General features: G+C 40.0%; 1 protein-coding gene across 1 annotated transcript in view; it reads left to right on the top strand.

The window, feature by feature from the left end:
- astn2 (astrotactin 2) overlaps positions 1 to 21943 on the top strand; it is a gene marked incomplete at both ends in the record, with an annotated part of 222466 nt that overhangs the window by 187021 nt on the left and 13502 nt on the right. The window contains one exon of the mRNA XM_079179557.1: positions 919 to 1067. Coding sequence (XP_079035683.1) covers positions 919 to 1067 — 149 coding nt within the window. The remainder of the gene's footprint in view (positions 1 to 918; positions 1068 to 21943) is intronic.

Below are 21943 nucleotides of genomic sequence, written 5' to 3'. Positions count from 1 at the left end.
CCTCCACACATTATCAACTATAACCAAATGTTAAACCGAATAATTTAAAATATATTTAGAAGGAAGATTTCCTCTGAAATAATCAGAAAACTCTTTGTGACTTCTCAAATGTTATTGGACCAAATAGATCATATTTGAATAATGCAAATAGGCATTTTTGGGTGTTTATGAAAAAAATCGATTGCTTTTTAAAAATGTATTTCACAGCTGTTTTTGTTTTGATTGTGCAAGGGAACTTGTCTTTGGGCAGTGTAGACCTGTATCTTGCAATACCAACTGTGGCCACAATGTCAAAATATCCTCCCACTTCAACATTGTTCACTGTTACAATACATACTGTTTCCACAAACATTGAACCTCAGCTTCTAAGCTAATAGATAAAACTGAACATCTACAATTTTCCAAACATTGGAAAAATTGTCTGCTGATGTGCAAAAACATGTTGCACAAGTATTGCACAAGTAGTTTTGGATGCTATGATGTTGGTTTTGGTATTGATTTGTTTGTGGATTGGGGTTGTGGTTGTGGAATTGGAGAGGACAGGGCGAGGTGCCACAACCAGAGTTTTGGTCATACTTTCCCTGGGCCCATGCATGCTGGCACGAAAGGGTCAATGAAGAGTTGCTGCTGCAGCCAAATCTCTGGCCAGTGCCGGAGTGCAAGACCAGTAAGAACCCGCATTACTTATTATTATTGTCTGCGAGGATAAAATGCATGCTTTTTATGAAAGAGGGATAACCTTCCTCTCTCAGTCATCGTCACAGACACAGCTGGAGGGCAGGCAAAATGATAATATAGTTATTTTATCTCTTTTGAGGGATTAAAGAGGGAATTGCACACACACAGTATCATTTTAAATTCCAGATGAGGGCAATGAAATGTTGTCTTAACCTTGTCCTTTCTATGTTGCTCCATTAGTGTACGCCTGGCCCCTTACCTGGAGCCCTCAAGCACAATGGTGGCCCTGGAGTGGATGGATGTGGAGCCTCTGATTGGCTGCAAAGTTTCTGACTACATCATCCAGCATAAACGAGTTGAGGATCCCTCGGAGGCAGAGGTCTACACAGGTAGAAAAACTCAATTCCAAGCTTAAGTGATGTACTTGTTGTAAATGTGTGATTCAAATACTGTGATATGAAGTGAGCTTGATTTGTTGATTGATTGGTTGATTGGTGGTTGGTTGGTTTGTTGATTGATTGGTTGATTGGTGGTTTGATTGATTTTTTTCATGGATTTTTATCAGACAAAGAAACTAAAATGTGTTAAAGTGAAAACACTTATTTCTAACATGGTCCCCAGATGTTAGAAGACAAAGAGATGCAACGAAGCACAAGGCATTCAACATCCAAAAACATGCCACCACAATTGATGAGAAATACAAAATAACTCCCACAGTTAAATTAACATTTTGTAAAATGTCAGTATAAAATAGTTAGTCTATTCCAAAGAAAAGCCTGAACCTAACTTCTATAAAACCCTCTCATATTTAAAGACCATAATCTGCAGCCAAAGGCTGCTCCACGCTATTGCACCAGTGCAAAAAAAGGAACTTCTGGCAACATTATTCACTCAATTTATTTAACATGGACCATACATTTATATCTTAGAACACAAATATTAAAGACCATACCCATTAATAATACATTGTTATTCACCAAACAGTTTATAGAGAATGTTTTTTTACTGTGTTTGGAATATTCTTTTCCATGCCAAAACCATGCACACTCTCACCCATACAAACATACAAATCACACATACACATGCAAGTACTAAGAAAGAGAATAGTTTTTGTGTGGTCTGTGTGGAGTCTCTTCTTCCGTGTCCATTCGGGTTTCCCTCCACTGTTCACAGATGTGGAAAAGTTTCTAAATGATCTAATTGTATCAGACCTGTGATAGCCGTGGGACTAGCTGGATTTTTCTCTAGATTCTACTGCATGTTTTTACTGCAATTAGACGGAATATCACGTTGTCCACAGTGTTCAAATAAATAGTATCAGAGTATCTGCTAAGCAGTTACAGAAGTTAAGAGAAGTTGTTAAAGGAGGAATTGGACGAAATTAGGGTAACGTTTTGGTCTGGATAGAGAACAGAAGGAAGAGCTTAGACTGAAGATGGGAGAAGATGACGTAAGGCAATTTATCAAGCGCCATAAATGGTGCTGACCATCGTGCCGGAGGGCTAGGGAAGTGGTCATGGTTGTGACAAGGCGATGGGGTGAGTCAGCGGAAGGGTGATAGGAAAGAATTGAATACTATTGGAGAAATGAGGTGGTCTGGAAGAACCTGGCTTTAGTCATTGGGAAGTATGGACAGGACATCGATCACCCCTGGGAGAAGTGCTGATGAAGAGTGGGCACCAGCGAGCGGGGAGAGGGTACAGACAGGCATGCTGGCAGAGGTGAGGTAGGAAGGGGCAGATGGTGTGGGTGACTCACTCTGCTATGTGCCAGTCACCACTATAAATCATGTCATAACAGACAGTATAATACAGATTAGAAGTCAATGTATTTGCCATTTGTCTTTTTTTCTCCCCTTTATGTCTGTCACTGTTTATCTCCAACTGTTAGTCACGTTTGTCTCGTTTACTCGCAACTTCTTTTAAGTATCTGGACAAAGAACTTTGGTGAGTGAAGAAAGCTAACTTAGTTGAGTGCATTGATATGTGTGTGTTCAGTTTAGGATCCCCTTATAGAGGAGTAGGGTAATGTTAATTGACAGGAAACTCTGGCAGACCATGTTACATGTATTATGAACTGTAAGGGCATGCATCTGGATAGCTCTCATTTCCAATGCAAATACCAAAAACTGACTCTACTCAAAACCCTCATTGTTTTCCAATTGGGGGGGGGGGGGGTCAAGGGGTCAAGATTGCTGATACAAACTTGGAAGGTGTTACAAGGACACAGGGATTGATTTATGAAATAATATGGACCTCTTAAAATGATGAGATCTTGTTCTCTGGACTCCAGCCATAGTGTCATTTTCTGATACTTACTCTGACTTATTTTGAAATTATTGGATTTGTACTCACTCCTGGCTTCTTACATAAGGGACGTCTTTGACGCACTTTGTAGGGAAATGTAAGTCTGTCCAATAAGAATAAAACCACAAGCTGAGATAAATAAAAAGTCCAGTGTGCCCTGCCCACCTTGTGGATACAAAGTAACAAAATAATGTAATGCTCTCAAGCTTAGTCATTCATCCATGCTGTTTTCTCAGCAGTGTTCCTCTTGACTTTAACACACACACACACACACACACACACACACATTCCCTGTTGGAGCTGCCAGTGAAACCAGTCATCTACCGTTGGCCACTGAGCAGCTCTAATGGAGCAGTTTCAGGATAAATGCTTTGCTCGAGGGCATCTTGGTGGTTTTCGTGTTTCTTCTTCATTTTCCCTGTTCATATTTTCCAAGACTGTGTGATGATTTGAACCAGTGAGTTTGCAGTCAAGCCTTCCTCTCCAACATCTAAGGATGGGAACAGACAAAAGGATTATTCGGCTGATTTACAGTAAACTGTAATGGACAATCTAGACGATCATAGGACAAAATCCTGATCCAAAGCTTGGTCAGGACTATTGGGCAATATAGATCATTGTGAGGTGTTCAGATTTTATTTTTAAGAGAGAATATTATGTAAAAAACAAGATGTTTTGCAATTGGATAAGCACGAAGATGGTACACCTCATTGTTTTTATATGATCAAATTGCACCATTTAAACAACCCATTCTGAACTCCCTCAGTTTGAAGACAAGGGATTGAGCAGTGCCATCAGTACCCACAGCTTATCACAATAGTATGTTTTGAATACAGTACAAACCAACTCGTTCTCACTCCCAAGTCATCAAATACTACCAGTTGGTCAGTGCCCCTCGGTGTCTGAGACAGACACTAAAGGGTGCCTTGGTGTAACTTGACTAACTCCAATGTAAACCCATCCGTGTCTTAATTTGTCAGTCACCACAACTGATGTATATTAAGAGGGGAAAGTAGGGCAGATAGGAGGGTTGGATGGGTCAAACAAACATTAACTTTCACCCAGGAGGCCGCCGTTAATGTCCCGAGTGAAACCAACTAACCAACCAACCAACTTATTTTACCTGACTTCAAAACTTTACTAATGCAAGACACCATGCATGCAACAAGCGGAAACTGACACTACCGCCCCTGAAACATCCAAACCTGACCCTAGAGGGGCACCTAGAGCATCTGAAGAGTAGGGTAAGTCTAGGTAGTCTAGCCAAGAAAGAAAGAGGATTTGCAAAAATAACAGTTACCTAAATATAAAAAGGAAGACATTTGGGAAGGCCAGGTCGAAGAGAGATGCCTGGGCTATAATATGTTCAGAAGTTAGATGAGACACAGGTCAACATTGTGTGGTGGAGAGATGGGACTTTGACCATCTGCGACATCATCAGTAGTAAGGGCAGCAGCTGCTTCCAGGGGATGGGATTCAACCCACGCCAGCATACGCAGAATCTGAGGCTGCATATACATCCATTGCTAAATTGAACCAGCACTTTGGGCTGGTGTCTGAGAGAGAGGACAGACAAACAGACAGCCACACACAGACACTCAGCCATGTTTGAGCATGAGTCACACACTCAGAGCACACACATTCAGCCATGTGTACACTCATACAGATGGTAGACAGAGAGTGAGTGTGGAGATGCAGACACTTGGATGCAGCTCTCAATGGGTTCCCAAAGTCATGTGTCTATGTCAGAGCTGTCTACAATAGGAAAGGAAATGATCCCTCCTGAGATAGATATTATTAAAAGTAGTCATTTGACAATGAGAATAAATAGGTCTTGACTTTCCTGGATTGACGGTTTCCACAGTTTTTGCTTCTCTAATTAAAGAGGCAATGGATTCCAGAGATTAATCTCATTGAGAGAACACTGTGGGCTTCCTGCTCCTTTGTTTCGTTTCAGGGCTAATTTAAAATGGGTGTCATCAATGAAAGTTGTGTCCACATATTTTTCATTGGGGTACAGTATGTAAAACGTCTAGATTAGTGGCACCAAAATGCCCAAGTTAAGCCATATAAACTATACCATATTAGTGTATGGTTGTATACGAGAATGTATCTTTGCTTACTCAATTGATGTCGACCTTAAACACTCCCCAGCAACATCAACATGCATTCACAAATTGCATCACTTCTGTGGGTTGTATATTTCAAACAAATTCCCCCATCGTCCCTCCCGTTATCACTGCAGATGAGGAATTACTTCTGTTTGAATTTTTCCACAAGCTTGGAGACTGTTTCATCCATGTTAATAAGCTGTTTCAAATGATGTAGTATGCCACCCTTTTGGCTCATGTTCTTCATTCGTACCAGCATCCTGCATGAATAGATGCAATCATAGGGTCCTTGAGAATCTTGACAGTGAATGGTATCTTCTTCTAAGCTAATATCCATAAATGTAGCAAATGGGACTCCATCTTGCTTTATGTAAATTATAGAAATGATATTATGCCTATGCTCTTAACATAATATAGGACTTCACATTTTCTTGTAGTGGGCTTCAGTGCTGAATGGAAAAGTCATGTCAAAGTTTGAGTTTGTTGTTTGGAGGTGCCTTCTTAAGTTACAAACCCTCCATTATGGCGGGGGGGTGTAAGTATCAGCCATTTTAGCTCACTGACTGTCTTTAAAACTCCCTCTGCCTCTCCTTGCAATTTATAAATGTCGTGCTCAGTGTACTGTGGCTTACGTATGATTCTTGCACACACAAATGCATCATCATTCATGACATCAGAACCATATTTTCTGCAGCCATCGCCTTGACTGAAAATAGCTACAGATTTGACTTTAAACAGAAAGGACCAACATTATTATGCCCACGTAGAGTTGGACAGTTTGTACTTCCAGCTGTGTCTTCACCTTGAAACAAGAAGATAAAGGACCTGAAAGTAAAAGCAGGGTACAAAACAAATTGAGATAATGACAAGCATGGCTTTCTGCAAGCTTTCCAACATCCCTCACATGACCTCTGAAAGCAGGCACCACAAGGTTCCATTTTTAATGTTTTACATCCTTTGCTGTGATCTCTCTACATTCCCTCTCTTAAAATGTATTTGTCCCTCTTTTCATGTATCAGGAAGGCTTTTGACGGGTAAGGTCATTTAGCATCACCCTGTTCCTCTCACATCTGTACAAACCATCAGGCCCCTGTCTCCAGTCCTCCTAGATCACCCCACTTATCAGTGCTGTTTAGGGGGAAAAAAGTAATCTTTTCTTGAAGGCCTCTTGCTGGTCGCACACAAATCTTCCCTCTGAGGTCAACAGTAGGTCAAGATAGACTTGCTGCTTTGATATGCAAGGAGAGCAGCTGAGGCCTTAGTTCATATATCTTGTTGTTTATATGGGCATGATGCTTTACTGGCAGCCCAGGTCTGTTCCCATATATGCATGGTTGTAAAGCATGGGAGAGAGAATCATGCAATACCTATGATAATATGCAACACCTGAACCTATGTTCACATTTTTTACTGATTGCAATTTCATTTATCTTACATTTCAAATTGAAAATATACCTTTATTGGTAAAATGGACCAACCAACTGCAGCTTAACCTGACAAGAAACCCTGAGACCAACAAAATAATCGGTTTAAAGGTTGTACATGGCTGTTTCAAGGCTGCCCGTGCTAAATACTAACACCTGCGGTGCATCAACAGGCCTCCGTATATTGTTAACTTATGTGAGAGTACTCGTGTCTTCTCGTAAGTACTCTGACATACACCAGGGTTGATCTTAGTGCTCACATTAGCAGTTAATCACAAGAGTTTGTCTGCTTGCTGGCACTTGAAGAAAAAAGAAAATCCCATGTCAGTTCAGTTGCAGATACCTCTCCTTTCTGTCCTTGAATGAAAGTCCTTCCATTCCCACATAAGAAAGCCAGGGCTTGCTTTTACAAAAATGCGAACAGAAATGTACCTGGTAAACTTTGTTACCTCCTGACAACCACTTGAACTCTATTACTGCTGGAACCCCCAGCTCATCCTGTCACCTACATTATACCATAGAAGCTGGGAAGTTTATACATTTCTTAATTAAATAACATTGAGAATGTAGGGCCCTGCTTACAGAATGTTTTTTTTTTTGATTGATGTTCTCACCATTGTCCTCCTGCATACAATCAAAAAAAAAGTATTATTAGCAATTACTAAAATAAGACGTGCTGCTCGACTTGCAGAAAGATAAAAAAAAAATGAAGGTTCTGCTTTGACACCTTGGTTCTTTGAGTAAAAGTGTAATCCAATAAGATGTTTGAAATTAGTACTTGGAAAATATGAGGAAATAAAGCTAAGCCCTGCCATCATACAGAGACAATATCATAAGGTAACTTGTTAATAAGTAAGAGCCCACTCTAAACCTTTTTTGGTAAAAATGGAAATCAAGATGTCGACACTCATCCTGCCAACCACCCATTCTGGTCTCTGAAGAGACTCATTTATCAACGCAGTAGGCCCACAGGGAATCAGGTGCAGGTGGGGGTACACACCCAGGGCAGGTCCATGGAGAGGCTGTGAATATCTCAACTCAGAACAATAGACCCATCCTTGCAATAAAGTTGAAGGTTTGGACACTGACATGAAACATTCTCTTGAATAGATAAAACAAAACCAAAAAAAAGAGTGCAGTGAAGCTATCATCTAGTTTGTGGAAGTTAGTACCGAGGGATCCCTGCCCAGAAACTGCATAGACAAAGATGCAGCTATACAATCTGTCTTTACTTAACAGAGCAGTCTAAAAATACCATTTCAGAGTGTGCTTGAATTGAAGGAAGAGTGTCCTGTTTGTGAGATACAATCACAAACTATTTTGCTTCGATAGGGGGTTCCCAAGAATTTTGTCACCACAGCAGATAAACACCTGCTGTTTGCTCACAGAGCCTGTGTGCTCAACACAGCATGTCAGCATGCGCAGCGGGAGGTGAGTGATGCCGGGAGTCGAGAACAGCCGCCGCGTCACTGGAGGGTGTCTTATTCACAACGTCCATCCTGTCTTTGTCACGAGCAAGGATGAGGGTATTGCAGACACTTGTGGTTAGTGCCAACATCCAGGTCCTGTGGGTTTGCACAGAAGAAGCCTGAACACGGCCAGTGCCAGATGTACAGATGGAGCAGACAGAGAGGGATCACCTGTTCCTACAAGGCCAGTAAGGCAAGAGGGGCACTAACTCGCTGAGATGAAGCGGAGGTGAAAATGAGGTCATCCCAGATTGCAGTTAATTGTCTCAACGGGGTGTGTACAAGTGCTAAAAAAAAAAGCAGATACAAAGATGGGATTTAATGGCCATACACAGTCTCCAAACATGATAACTCATACCGATCGGCAAGCAAATTCAAACATAAATGTTGGAGATTAATTAAGCTTGTAGACCTTGTTAGTGGGCACTGACTGTGTAAAACAAAACTAAAATATGAAAGAACCCTGATCATCAGTGGTATTTGAACTCTCTAGTAAAAGCGTTGCCTCTATTTTCCCTCTCTGTCTCCTTACTCCTCATATTACAAGAGATAGAGCAAAAGTCAAATGAAACCCTGCTTGTGTTATGTCTGCCTGCCAATATGATTCAATCAAGTGACCCACACTATCGGGGAAAAGCATCATAGTCTGGAAACCTTATCTGTGAACAGTATTTACTTGTGTGCTGTGTGATTCACAGTAAGCTACATCTATAGAATGATTTAGTCATGGCGACGTCATGGCCTTATCACAGGGACTCCCTGGGGTTCCCGTGGGGCTCATGCATTGAGGCACCAGTATTGTGGTTTAAACCAAATCTCACACTTAGGTGAGTTTTTAACGCCTGATGGGGGTTGGCGTGGTTCAAACCAGTTTAGGCCATGTAGGTTCTCTCTTTGTTTCACCCCACATGGTGAAGTCCCAACACTGTATTTCAAATGGAAGTAAGGTTTATGGTTTGACTGCATTGTACGCACACCAGTAATGCATATATTAAAGAATAGATCCAAACGATTGAGTGATTTTAATTATAATTGGAGAACGGAATGTCTGCATGAAGTAGCATGCATTTATTACTACTATTTACGACACAGAGTCTCTCTTTTTCTTTGTGTTTTCCTTTATTGACAATGAATAAGAAAGGCCTCTGCAGTTTTGTGTATGATGCTATATCTTACTCATTCTTACCCTAAGGGCTCAAACCCTTGTCTAATATATTTAACAAGCCTCTTTTCCTGCTCTGATTTCAGTCACATCAGTGATGGATATGAGTGATCCACTTTACTGGGCCTCACACAGGCCTCTAGATGGCACACCAAGGCAGAGACAGCATTCACAGAGAAGCCAGATAGATACGCAGTGCTGATGTATTAGTGTGGGACTCAGCATTCCTCTACTACAGCAATAGGTCAAACCAACTGTGATATGTAAGAAGATACTGAGGATCACAGGTGATATTAAGACAGTTGACAAGAATATTGAAATGGACAAATGCTAGAAAATCTCCAGAGGTAAACTTGCAACAGCCCAAAAATAATTGACTACTGCAAGTTGTGTAAAAGTCAACTCTTTCTTGATTCGGCATTTATAACTGGCCCAATAGAGTGTTGCAGGGATAACGTATAGGCGTTTTTGCAGAAAATAAGCTCCGTGGCAAACACAAATTTATGATACTTACACATTTTGTTCCGCAGGATAATCTTCACAAATGTACAGCACTTTTATGATTTTTGAAGCGTGAATGCAGTCACCAAAAAATAAAAAGCTAATGATAGGCTATAAAAAAAAACTCACCACAAGTGCGAGTATATGCTCTAATGGACTCGTCGTCGGGATGACACTTTATGGTTTCATTTAGCCACTTGTTAGCAACCGCCTTTTTCAGACATGTGAAAGCTTCAAAATTCATGAGAAAGGTATTTCCTGACATATTTTACAACGTAAATGTTAAAATCTCTGACGCTTGTGTAAACCACAGACCTTATGTCAGACATCTAACCATAAATCCATTCAAAAAACCCATTGACTTCAAGACGAGGGAACTCACATGGTTTCACTTAAACATACTATAACCAGGTAATCAACCTTTACCAATAAAACATCTACTTTAAAAATGAGTGAACACCTTAAACAGAGACCGCAACTGCAGATTGTTTTGCGAAAGCATGCAAGAGTATGGGAATAATTAGTGGTTTACCTACACTGTAATATCAGACATCCTTAAGCTTTGTTTCCTGTCTTCTCAATTGGAGTTCCCAGAAAAAAAAGAGGGTGCCAAAAATTTTATGGAATTTGTCTAATAAAAGGCTTCACCAAATGTAGCCTGAATTGGCTGAATTCAGCATGCTTTTAGGTTCCATCATCAATTTTTTTTACAATCCCTCTATTGTCTTGTTAGCTGCCAATTTGTGTGGCTTTCCCTTAAATCACAGTTATGCTGAGGTGACACTTTTTTGTGAATTCACTCAACGGCGTAGCACTGTCCTTCCCACTACTCTCACACAAATGCACACACTTAGTGCTAATTAAAAACCTGTGAGTCTCTGTGTTGCATCACCGCTCTATGATACGATTTTGTGGCACAAAGGACAACCGAAGGCAGGGCAGAGCAGGACAATTCCTTGAATTGGCAGTAATGACGGAATGAGAAGAGACAGTTGGAAATGTGGAAAGACACAGTGAAGTGACAAAAAAAAAATGGGCAGAAAAGAGAAAGACAAAGGGGAGAGATCACAATGGAGAGGAATGGAGGAGGGACGCAGACAGACGCAGAGGGTTACACAGCAATGATGTCACCTCATGCTGGCACTGTTGGACTGAGGAACAGATTAGCCATTTGATCTTTGCCCTTATTTTAGTTGCAATTTCCTCCTCCCAGCTCACACAGCCAGCTTATTAGGATAGATGACATGTGGATCTTCCTCTGTTTTAGACTTCTCTTCTGTCACATACTCCTCTGCTTTCCTCATGTCCCCTTTTCTTCTGTGATCAGCGGTATCCCCCACCCTTGTTTATGTAACAGCTCCATTATTGTTTGAGACCAAAAAATGCGTCGATAAGCCCTCATTCAAAGAGATTGAATTATATGGAGATAAACGTTGTCCTTGAGCATGGGTGCAGATAACAGATTGGAGTGACACAGCTGACTCTCTTTGTTTTGTTAATTAAAGATGACCTCATCGCTAAAAATGGACGCTGTGCACCTCCTCGTCACGAGCCTCGCCATCAGCAGATTGCAGATTGAAGGCAGGGGGCCAAGGGCTTTCTGCATTCCCTTTCCCTTTTTGCATCCTTTCCCATGTTATCTCTTCACACACACGTTGTTATTCTCTTTCTCTTCGCCATAGGTCTAGACTTTCCTGGTTACATTTTCTTTTGGTCTCTCCATCTCTCAGTAACCATAACACTCCCTCTACATCCCTTATGTCGATTTGGACATTTGATGTTCGTGGAACCTCTAACAAACATTGATGGATTTGTGCTTGAATTATAATTAAGACAAGAAGAGGATGCTGCCCCTCAGTGCCTTCCTTTTAATTCATTACAGTGTGTTCGGGGGCATTCTGTCCTCATCAGTCATAACGATAATGATGAAATCTTTGTGCGTAAAGAAACATTGGCACTACTCCTGGTTGTCTGGGCTTGATCTTGGTTGAATTTGGAGCCAGCTAAAAATCAATTGAAATGCCTTTAAACATTACATCGGGATTGATTACTCTCGCTTTGCAATTCAGGGCATCGTAAACACTTACAGTGGTAGAAATAAATGTACTCAAGACGGAATGGCTCTCTACGTTAATAAACTGGAAAGTACCAACAATCATGCATAGATTTATTTAAAGCTATTATTATTATTGCCGAGACACATTTTGCTGCTGATAAATATTGGCCAAAAAATGCTACACAAGGCTCCACAATGGCGGCGTAGCCGTAGTTATTTAAAGGGGAAATAAAACACACAATGGAGGCCGCGCTGAACACACCGCATGGGTATGAGTGAGTTTACCGACATATGTGTGTGAGTGTATGTGTGTGTATAGATACGTGTGGGTGGGTTAGTTAAGAAAAGAAGATGAAGCACTTAAAACATGGCCAATCCTCACCACAGCACTAAAGTACAGTAACTGTAACTTTATCACAGTTAAAATTAAACAAACAGACAAGGTTACAAAAACACACTATGACCTATCTCTGCCCAGACAATAGCCACTTACTTGAGATTGCTTCGTGGCGATCGGCGTGTCTTTCTTCAGACTTGTTCGGCAGAGTTTCTCCAGCCGATGACCGGGGACCGTAACGTGCTCTGTCGGCAGGTTAAACCGCGAATATCGACTTAAAAAGAATCCGGGAATTCTGTGATCTTCCTTCTGCCGGTTAAAGTGGGGGAGCACGGGGCAAGTTTTTTTGTCTCTTCTTCAGGATCCAAGTGGTGAAGTCCCAACTCTGTATTTCATTTGGAAGTAAACACGTTGGGTATTAGAAACTAGTTTGTTGTGTTGAATAGTGCTGCATTAGAATGGAAAGTGTTTCTCATACTTTATCCTCCCGTCATAAGAATATATTTTTACTTAATTCATCACCATTTATATTTGCAAAAATCTAACACGAGAGATATTTAATAAACAAGCCCACCTTCTGACTTATCTACAGTAAAGAATGCCATTGTACTGACCCTGAAAATCCCAAATTTAAGTATTACCATTAACTATACAGGCAGGCTTTTTAATGTCATGCTGTCATGGGCAAATGGACCATGAGAGCTCTCTTGTAACCTAAGTTCTATGGGAGCTCCACCTTTAGTCATAGAACTAGAGTTACCATTTATAACCACTCTCAGTTACAAGCCTGACTGACTGTCATTGTGCAGAGAAATTACACAAAATGACCACCGCACAACATGTACTGTAAAAGTTAGCTGGCACAAGCTGGTCCCAGTGTAAGAGACGAGCAATAATCGCTCACCCTACACACTCTACAGAGCCAGCTGAAGCCATGGGAGCCCACTAGTCTTGTGGTACAGCAGGTGGAGGATGGCAGTGCACGTCAACCAGTCAATACAGTGCAGCATCACAGTAAGACACAAGCCAACACCCCTGTCGTCTCCCACAGGTCTATTCTTAGTGCTAAGTACAGACCCGGGGGGAGACAGAGCTACAGTAAAAACAGACAACACGCGGGTCAAGTGCTAAAAAGCAAATGTTAGCATGCTAAACTAAAATTATTTTTGATTTTGATCTTTGAGTTTATTCTGTTTGCCTCCTTGTGGTTGTTTTTTTTATTTACTTGATATGTATTCATCCATGCATATATTTCAACCAGCTGGATAATGCAGCAAGTACTTATTACACAACACTTACAAAGTAATGGTACGAGGACAGTTGGAATTGAGTATATATCTGCAAAGCGCAATGCAGAATGCACTTTATTACATGATTCTGCATCAAAGTGTGAGCACATAATTCCTATCCAATCTATTTTAGCCCTCTCTCTCAAACCTTGAAAAAAAATGGTTTTCATAAATAAATGATGTATCTTTCTGCCAGAACAATGCCTCAGCAGGGTTGTCCAAAGGGATGTCCCTCTACCTGATTAGAAAAACCTTTGCGCAACTCAACCTGCTTGGAGAAATCTATTTCCCACAGTGCTTTGTTCCTACCACTAAATATGTGCCAAGGATGACGTCAGTAAATCCCCACCACTCAATTGCAACCCCCTCCCACACCTTTGCTTTTACCTTGAATTTCCTCCCATAGGTGGCATTGTGTGACATTAGTTTCCATGTGACTGTTTGTGTGTGCCTGTGTAATATCTACGATGTGTGTGTGAGAGAGAGAAGCAGGTGGAGGAAGGTAGCGTTGTGGAGGTTCGGTGTGGGGGGTGGAGGGTTGAGTGCTGACAGTTTAAAAGAAGAGGCCTCGACTGATATTAGGTTGAACATAGAAAGAGAGGAACAGTAAAACGAAGTGGAGAAAGAAGGTAGTTTGAGGACAAACAGAAATGTAATTTGAGAAAGGGAATGAGAGGATGAAGAGAAAAACACATGTGAGACCAGCACATACTATATATTGATATGTCCATGCACCACTTCAGAATTAAAATGTATCATTACAGTATGTTAATACGTAATTTAAATTGCTAGTAAGAGAATTTATAATTCATAGACAAAATTTTGTTTTTGAAGCACCGAATTTTGCATAACCTGTGAACACATCAAATGTTTTTTTAGTGAACGAAAGTAATTTCAGCTGGTATGATGGAAATATAGCACACAAAAATACCTTGAAATATTGTGTATATTATCATATCCAGCTAATGTTTTACAGTACAGTACAGTTTTTATCTTTGGTTGTCTACTGCAAAATTATTTACAATATGAAAAATGAGGAAAATTACCAAAAATATAATTGTTAAAAAAAGAACAATAGCTTGCATACATGTTTTAAATGCACTGATAGCTGTAATGTCTACTTTATAGAACAATTTCACTACTACTTTCACTACTTTCATTCACTGTACAGACATCTAGATACATTCATACATCCCCTAACTAAACGGGTAAAAGAACATTGCCATACTGCAGTGTTTTTTCTCCAGCCACTTCCCCTCAAATTTCTTCTTAGAGCAGAAAAAAGTCCTAATGTGTGAACCTACTGACCTTCAGGATTTATATTTACACTCTCTTTCTAACTCACTCACACGTAAACACACACGCGCACACACAGAGCTAATGGCTGCTGCAATTACACTGTCTGAAGTTCAGTGGTATAATTGAAAAGGTATGTCGGAGATAACAGCATAGCAAGTCTGGCTTCCAACATAAGACCATTAAGACCAATTCCACCATGTACACACCTGTCTCCACATCCTGCCACAGAAGGACCAAGAAGTTGAAGGTGTGCATGTTCATTGTGTATGCACAGTCGGGTCTCCTAAAAACTACATTCCCATACAACAAAATTGCTTTGTCAATTGTGATTCAGGGGAAATGTATTTTCACCCTGATTACGTTAGTTTTTGACGTATTACAAATACATTTCTACATAGTCTAACAAACGGAGGACTTTCACTCAAGGAGACTGCTGTTTGTGTAAACCCCAAGTCAACGTTGACTTATTTTCATATATATCCTAATACAACTTAAATAGCATAACAAACATGCTTATTTTAAGCCAAACCTTGATGTTTGTACCAAACTTAACCAAGTAGTTTTGTTGCCTAAACATGACCAAGTCATTTTATTGTATTTGTGTGTGTTTACCGTTTACCATATGTTTAAGACTAAGACCATATTCCAGGAAAAAATAGGAAGGCTTCATTTAGTGGCTATGTGCAACAACTAACTCCAAGCTGAAACCTCCGGTAAGAGCATGTGACGTAATACAAAGTGCGTGAGAGTCTGCTCAGGGCGAGCAGGAGCAGTGGTGGATAAGTCATACAAACACAGGACTTTTGTCCAAAAGACCACCGTTCATGTATGGTGCAAAATTAAAAGTTGATATTTTGTCACCTGAGTCATGTAATTCGCTAGTGTTGTTATTTATGTGACTTGCTAGTCACGTGGTTTGTCACTTGCTAGTGAGCCGAGGGGCTCTGACCAAGTGTTGGTATTTGAAGAGTTGAAAGTAAGAATGTGTTGACGTTTCCCTCGAAACGTAACTGAGAATGCAATTTAGTTGTATGGTACTTTTGTAGGAGTCAGGGTTGGTATTGGGTTAGTTTATAATCCCACTGTTGTGATTCAATTGCTCTACTTGCTCAACTTTCTGTCCACTCTTTGTTATTTCAATGTCCCCGCCTATGGCTACCATTCACCCCATGCTGCTCACAGAGGAAGGAGCTCTCTTTAAATTTCCCCGGCTGTGGCCACCCCCTCCTTTTTTTGTTTGTTATGTGACAAGGATTTTCTAGAGGGGTTTTCCTTTTCTTCTTAGAGAATTTGGGTGAGTCTGGGTTCGGGACTGTTGCTGTTGTTCGCCCGCAAAGCCCTTGAAGACATATGATATTGGGTCCGTACAAATAAACTTGACTTGACTTGTTTGCAACTACATCATAGTTTCGAGGCCTGTGTGTTTGAATCAGAGCGGTTCTCTCTTTATGCTGTCCGTCAGCCCATCTCGTCATGTTCCCATGATTTGCTATTATTTGTTCCCCTTTCAGCTTACTAAAAAGGTCACCTGGCATTTACCATGAGGTTTTAATCGCCATATGAGCTGGAAAACACGCAAAATGGCTTTTACCGTAATAGAATTTCGGGGGCCTTAATTTTTGCCAGCTGTGTGCTGTTCTGGCTTTTGTATTGACATAAATGTTGATGGACCACAGGACTACCCATGAGGAACCTCTCAGAAGGGTAGAACCATTAATGCTACTTCTGGGTGGGTTTTGATATCTCATTCTGGGGTTAATGGATTTGATTTTGAGTATTATTAACAAATTCTAGATCGGTATGCAAGCACTTAAAAGCTACCACCTTGGAGGCAGTAGATGATTGAAGGTCCTCCATAGAAATTAGCAAACCTCCAAACATAGCCATACATGTGTTCCAACTGCTTGTAAAAAGACTTCCAGTTTAGCAGTTGAGTCATACCATCATTTTGCATGTGTTTGAAACATTTGATTTCATAATTTCCTCACCCAAATCTCCACTCCTTCAAGTCTACCCCCCACCCCCCCCCCCCCCTTCTTTGTACCCTCTCAGTTTCAAATTGACAAGTTTAGCAAGCAGGAGGGACAAGGTGTTAAAAAAGGGAGTATTTTCAAGTAAACCAGTAGTTAACCAAATGTAGGGATTTTGAGGTAGTTAGTAATTAATAAATTAAAGTATTTATTAGTAAGTGCATTGTGTTTTAGCATATTGTCTTTCTTTGACAGGGTTTGTAAGAACGTGCTACAGATTCAGATACTGCAGTGATACAGCAAGTGTCCCTGGAAATTCCTTTTTCTCTACTTTAAATCAACGACTTGATTAGGAGATGTATAAAGAGAGCACTGCAATATGTTCAAAGCTTAAAGCCAAGTTTTAAAAGATTAACACATTGTTTTAGTTCAGTTCAAATCTTGAGAATGAATTTTTGGAGTAAGATTTTGTCAGTCTTCTCATGTAGGATCAGTTTGAAGCTTCAGGTGGTGTCACCTTGTATTTAATGCCTCCTGAAGCAGTGGGGAGAGATTGCAGGGCCATTGATTTGGACTACTTATGCTGCATTTCACATATAGACTGTTGTTATTTGCTTGTAAGCAATGCAGATGTGCAGGATTTTTATTCTTATGACATAGTGCAGTATCCGTTTGTGGCATGGCCGTATGGAGTGCGTAGCAGTTTGGAACGTGGACTCCTTCGGAGCAAGCGATTGTTTAGCCCTCCGCACTGCTGCTTGCAGTGTCCTCGAGAACAGATCAACACTCATTGACTCCAGGGAAGTAATAAAAAGTTTGGTTGTAACGTTAGCTTATCCGGTATCCAGCAGCAGAACAGAAATGCAGTCAAACCCGCTGTGAACAACATGCTCGACTCAGTCTGCAGAGCCCTGAAGCCCTGCCCCCGCTGCTGCAGAGAGCGCTGTTTGCTTTGTTCAAAATTTATAAATATTGAAAGTGATGCTTTTTCCAAATTGCACCAAATTCGACAATGCACACCCTTGGATACCCAGCAATATACCCACCAAGTGTGAAGAAGATTTGATGAACGGTTTTCAAGATATGCAAAGATTCCTTGTGAAACAACTGTCCTATTTTCTATAATGTTAGTTTAGAAAGTTTCAATATATGATTGTCGTTACTTACAATTGTTTGGTTCTTGCAAACTGACATTTAGACATTTACTGTGTGTACATGACTGTACATTCTGTACTCCCACTATGCCTGCGTATACTGGTCATATATTTATGTAATTGTAGAGAAACTAAACAGTTTATAGCTTTCAGATGGCTCTGTTGAAAGAGGGTTTGAACCATGGAATGTGCGGGAAAGTTTGCTAGGTAAAGGTATATGATTCCTAAAGATCTATAACACACTGGGTTTTCTGCTGAGTCCTTAAATTGATAATTATAAAATAAGCCACCCGAGAGCAACCAAAGACCAGACTGAAGACATTTGAATTTAGTTTAGTCTCACAGATGCATAGAGGTTACTTAGCGCCTCCCTGTGCTGTCAGTGATATAAGAAGTCTATTCACACTTTACATATAATGTCCTATTATGACACATTGCCTCATGTCACTAAGCTAAGCCCATGATGCTCCTCTCTATTTATGCATATGGAAGACCTAACTCTGTTACAACACATGAATATTGTCATGGCAAGTGTTTGTTTTGGACCCAAACTGTTAAAGAACAGTGTTACAAATTAGCTACAATATAAACGCTATGATCAATTCATTTAACAACGGCATAATCAGTGCTTTATGTGTGGAGTTTTGACCACTAGAGGATTTAGATATAGGCTCAGTAAGTGAAGTTTTTACTCTCTCATCTTTGTTGCATGCAGGATCATAAGTTATGGGTAGGGATAAATAAATACAAATTTCCCTAAAAGCTTAATATTGGCACAGCGGAATACAACTTTGCTTGAGTTTAGAGTTCAAGCCATATTTTCTTCAGCCAAATGTATACACATCCATCATCTTTCTTTCAACTTTTTTTGCTTTCCATTGCATTTCATCAAATCACTGCCAGTCTCTTTCCCAAAACCCCTTTCTTAATCACTTATCCATGAAATGATGTCAAGCTCATCAAAAAAAGGAGGAAATGACGTTGCCCGGTGTAGGTAAGCCACACATATCGATCACCTTTCGCTAGCCATGCATGCAGAAAGCAGCAGCAGAACTCAGCTTGCCATGCTACTTATCCTTCCCTCCTGTCATTTTGCAGTTCCTTTGTCTACTTTTGTTTTGTTACTTTCTAAAAATCTCAGGGAAAAGTTTTCACTGTTCTGTCAGTGTGTGTGTTTGCTCATTTGTCTCAGGGCTACATCTTCAGTCTGGCTTGTGACCCAGCCATGAAAGATTAGCCTTGTTACATGAGTATAAGTCAGTGTGTCTGCCATTTGATTTGTGCAGGTCAGAATTATGTTTTATACCTGGGCCTTCAGTGCTGTCCTACTACTAGTTGAACCACCTCCTAAAAACCTCATTATGACGCCACAGCTATGGGTTATTATTTGTTTTGTGTAAAAATGAAGCTCAACACCTGCAAATACACTAACTGCAGAGTGCAGATACATGAATACGCGCATGACAGGATGCTGTGTCATTAACAGACAATGCATATAGTTAAAAAACCTATATATAAAACCAAACAAAAATCCATATTCATAAAAACAAGTTGTACAAATAATAATATATAAACAAGCATATTAAATAATGACATACATAATATTTATGAGAGTTAAAGCTACAGCAGACATAAAAACAAGTAGTTCACTTACCAAAGCTGCTGTTCACCATTTGAAGACAAAGTCCATCCTCCTTTCTTTGTTAATAAATAGTTTAATCCCACTGTTGTTCAGTACATCTGTGCGTTTTACTTCCAGTGAGAAGTTCTTCTCGGTTCATGGATGCCAGTGATGACAGTCGAGCCTCCCCAGTTGTATTTCTTGAATGAGTTTTAATGCGTTTGAGGGCTTAAAATGTCCGCTAGACAGAGGCAGTAGATATTGGGATTGTCACCGCCCCCAACATGTCACGCTAGCCCACTGACCAATCATGTATGGTTAGGCCAGTTGGAAAGCTCTGACATGTCAAAGGATACGCCCAACATGTCAAACTAAAGATCTGATTGGTTGAAGACTATGACAATCAACAATATCGTCCCCATTTACTTAAACTGCAAAGGGATTCACTTGTAATTCTGCAGGCCTCCAGGCAGATTTATTTTACCTAGAGACAGCAAAGGGGCGAAATCTGATTGGATAAAAGCTCTTCTTAAAACAAGCTGTGCTGGAAGCAGAGCTGCAGCACTGGAAGCAGAGCAACAGAGGAAGTCAGTAGCTGTGCAATAAGATAATAAGATAATGGGAAAAAATATTTAGAATACATGTAGTGTATTTATGAAAAATAATTAAATTATAAAATAGCTATAACTTTCTGGTTCTGTCTAGGTCAGCAGAGAAGGCTTTGCTGGCCCTGACGGCCCACCACTGTTATAATCACATACATTATTACCAAAACACAAGTCACAACTGGTTGCTTCTGACCTGTACTGTCAAACATCATCTCCTTGATTTATTCAGATTATCAAAACATTTATTGACATCATTCCTGTCCATGAACACATCAAAAATCATAATAAAACAGAACACTTACTGTCATTTCTTCTTTCCCCTCTCATTGTTTTTCCTTGTTCTGTCCCTCTTTTTACTCCACTTTTGTCCACTATGTATTTGGAGCAGTCTTTTTCTACTTTTATCCTTTGTGAAGTGGCAAAACGTTGTCATTCAATTGGCACTCCTCTCGTAGTTGCTTGCAAAACAGTTGGGGGGATGGACTTTGAAGGAAGAATGAACGCAGGTCGAATCAGGTCAACACTCAATCTTAAATACAACATTACCAATCATTTCTAATCAGGGGTGGTAAACATAGCACAAAGGTTTGTTGATTCTAAATGTATTGCAACTGGCAATAACTGACTAAAAATGAGGAGCTAAATTTAAAGCACTAATCCAGGTCGTCAATGCACAGTACCAGCAAGATACTAACACAGTATCATGCATTTTATCACAACTTAACAGTTTTTAGTTTGATGTGGCCGTATTGAGTGTCAGGAGCCCCCAGACAAATCAAATACCTAAGTGTGCAGCTCTTGGTTGATAAAATCTGATGGGAAACACTGGATTCAATATCACATTTGAAATGTATCTACCCTTCGCCTTCAATTAAGCTTATTTTCAGTATTTCATTTTTCATGTGGGATTATCATATAATACTGTTTCCTTAAGCCTAAAAGTGAATAATTAGGTGCAAACGTATTTATAGATTAATGTATCTGTCTTCCAAAGCCAGCTCAATGGGGTATTGTGGGTATACCTGACAAAGGTATCGATGACCAGGCTGTGGCATGGTCTCATTGTCCTGGAGCCTATTAATAATAATCATCTATATACTTTAAGATGGTCCTATTTTCCCTCCTGAAGGGAACCAAATGAAAGGCCTCACCAGCTCCATACAAAGTGATGTAAAAGAAATGCAATTATGGACAGTGTTTGAAGCGCAGTAAACACTCTATTGCTAAGGTTTAAATTGAGCAAAACTGAAACAATATGAACGTCGTTAATATGCTCTAACATATAATTGACCTCAATTGTACTAAAAATGGTCATTATTTAAAACATCTGGCTTCTTAATTTCCTGTTGACAAACCAGTACATTATGTCTGTTTAATAAAAGGTTTTCACTCTCAGTGAGAATTTATCCAAAGAGTAGCTGAACAAATATAAACAGTTTCCAGTTGAAAAGAGAAATTACACGAGTTTCTGACAATTTATAAACAAAATATAAACAACTTATTTTACAGTTCTTAGCAGATTTCAACGACAAAATAAATAAATCAAAATTGAGATTCATGTTTAACATCTTTGAAAGAGCAACACTGCAACAGTGCAAGAATGTGTTTTGGGGAAAACCTCCAAAACACAGAGTTCTTTCCGTGAAAAGGTCAAATCATTCATTCGTGCAGTTCTTTTTCCTCTCTTCTGCAACCTTTTCTTACCATCCCCTTGTGCCCTACCAGCCAGACTTACTCCCTGTGTTTATAAGTTGGCCCACGTATCATAAGCTAAAACTAAGCTGCCCTTTACCATGTGAAGAAATAGTTGGGAATCCAACCATTTGAGAGCTTTTAAACTATTTTGACAGCTTCCTCTTTTTTCCATCACCTCCATGAGTACTGGAAACTGGCAGGATGTGTGTGTGTGTCTAAATGAACAAGTTTGTATCGCTTGCCTTTCCCGTAAGCTGACATGA

Source organism: Pholis gunnellus, assembly GCF_910591455.1.
Source record: "Pholis gunnellus genome assembly, chromosome: 18".
Classification (NCBI taxonomy): Eukaryota; Metazoa; Chordata; class Actinopteri; order Perciformes; family Pholidae; genus Pholis; species Pholis gunnellus.
This window is presented reverse-complemented; position numbering and strand designations above follow the sequence as displayed.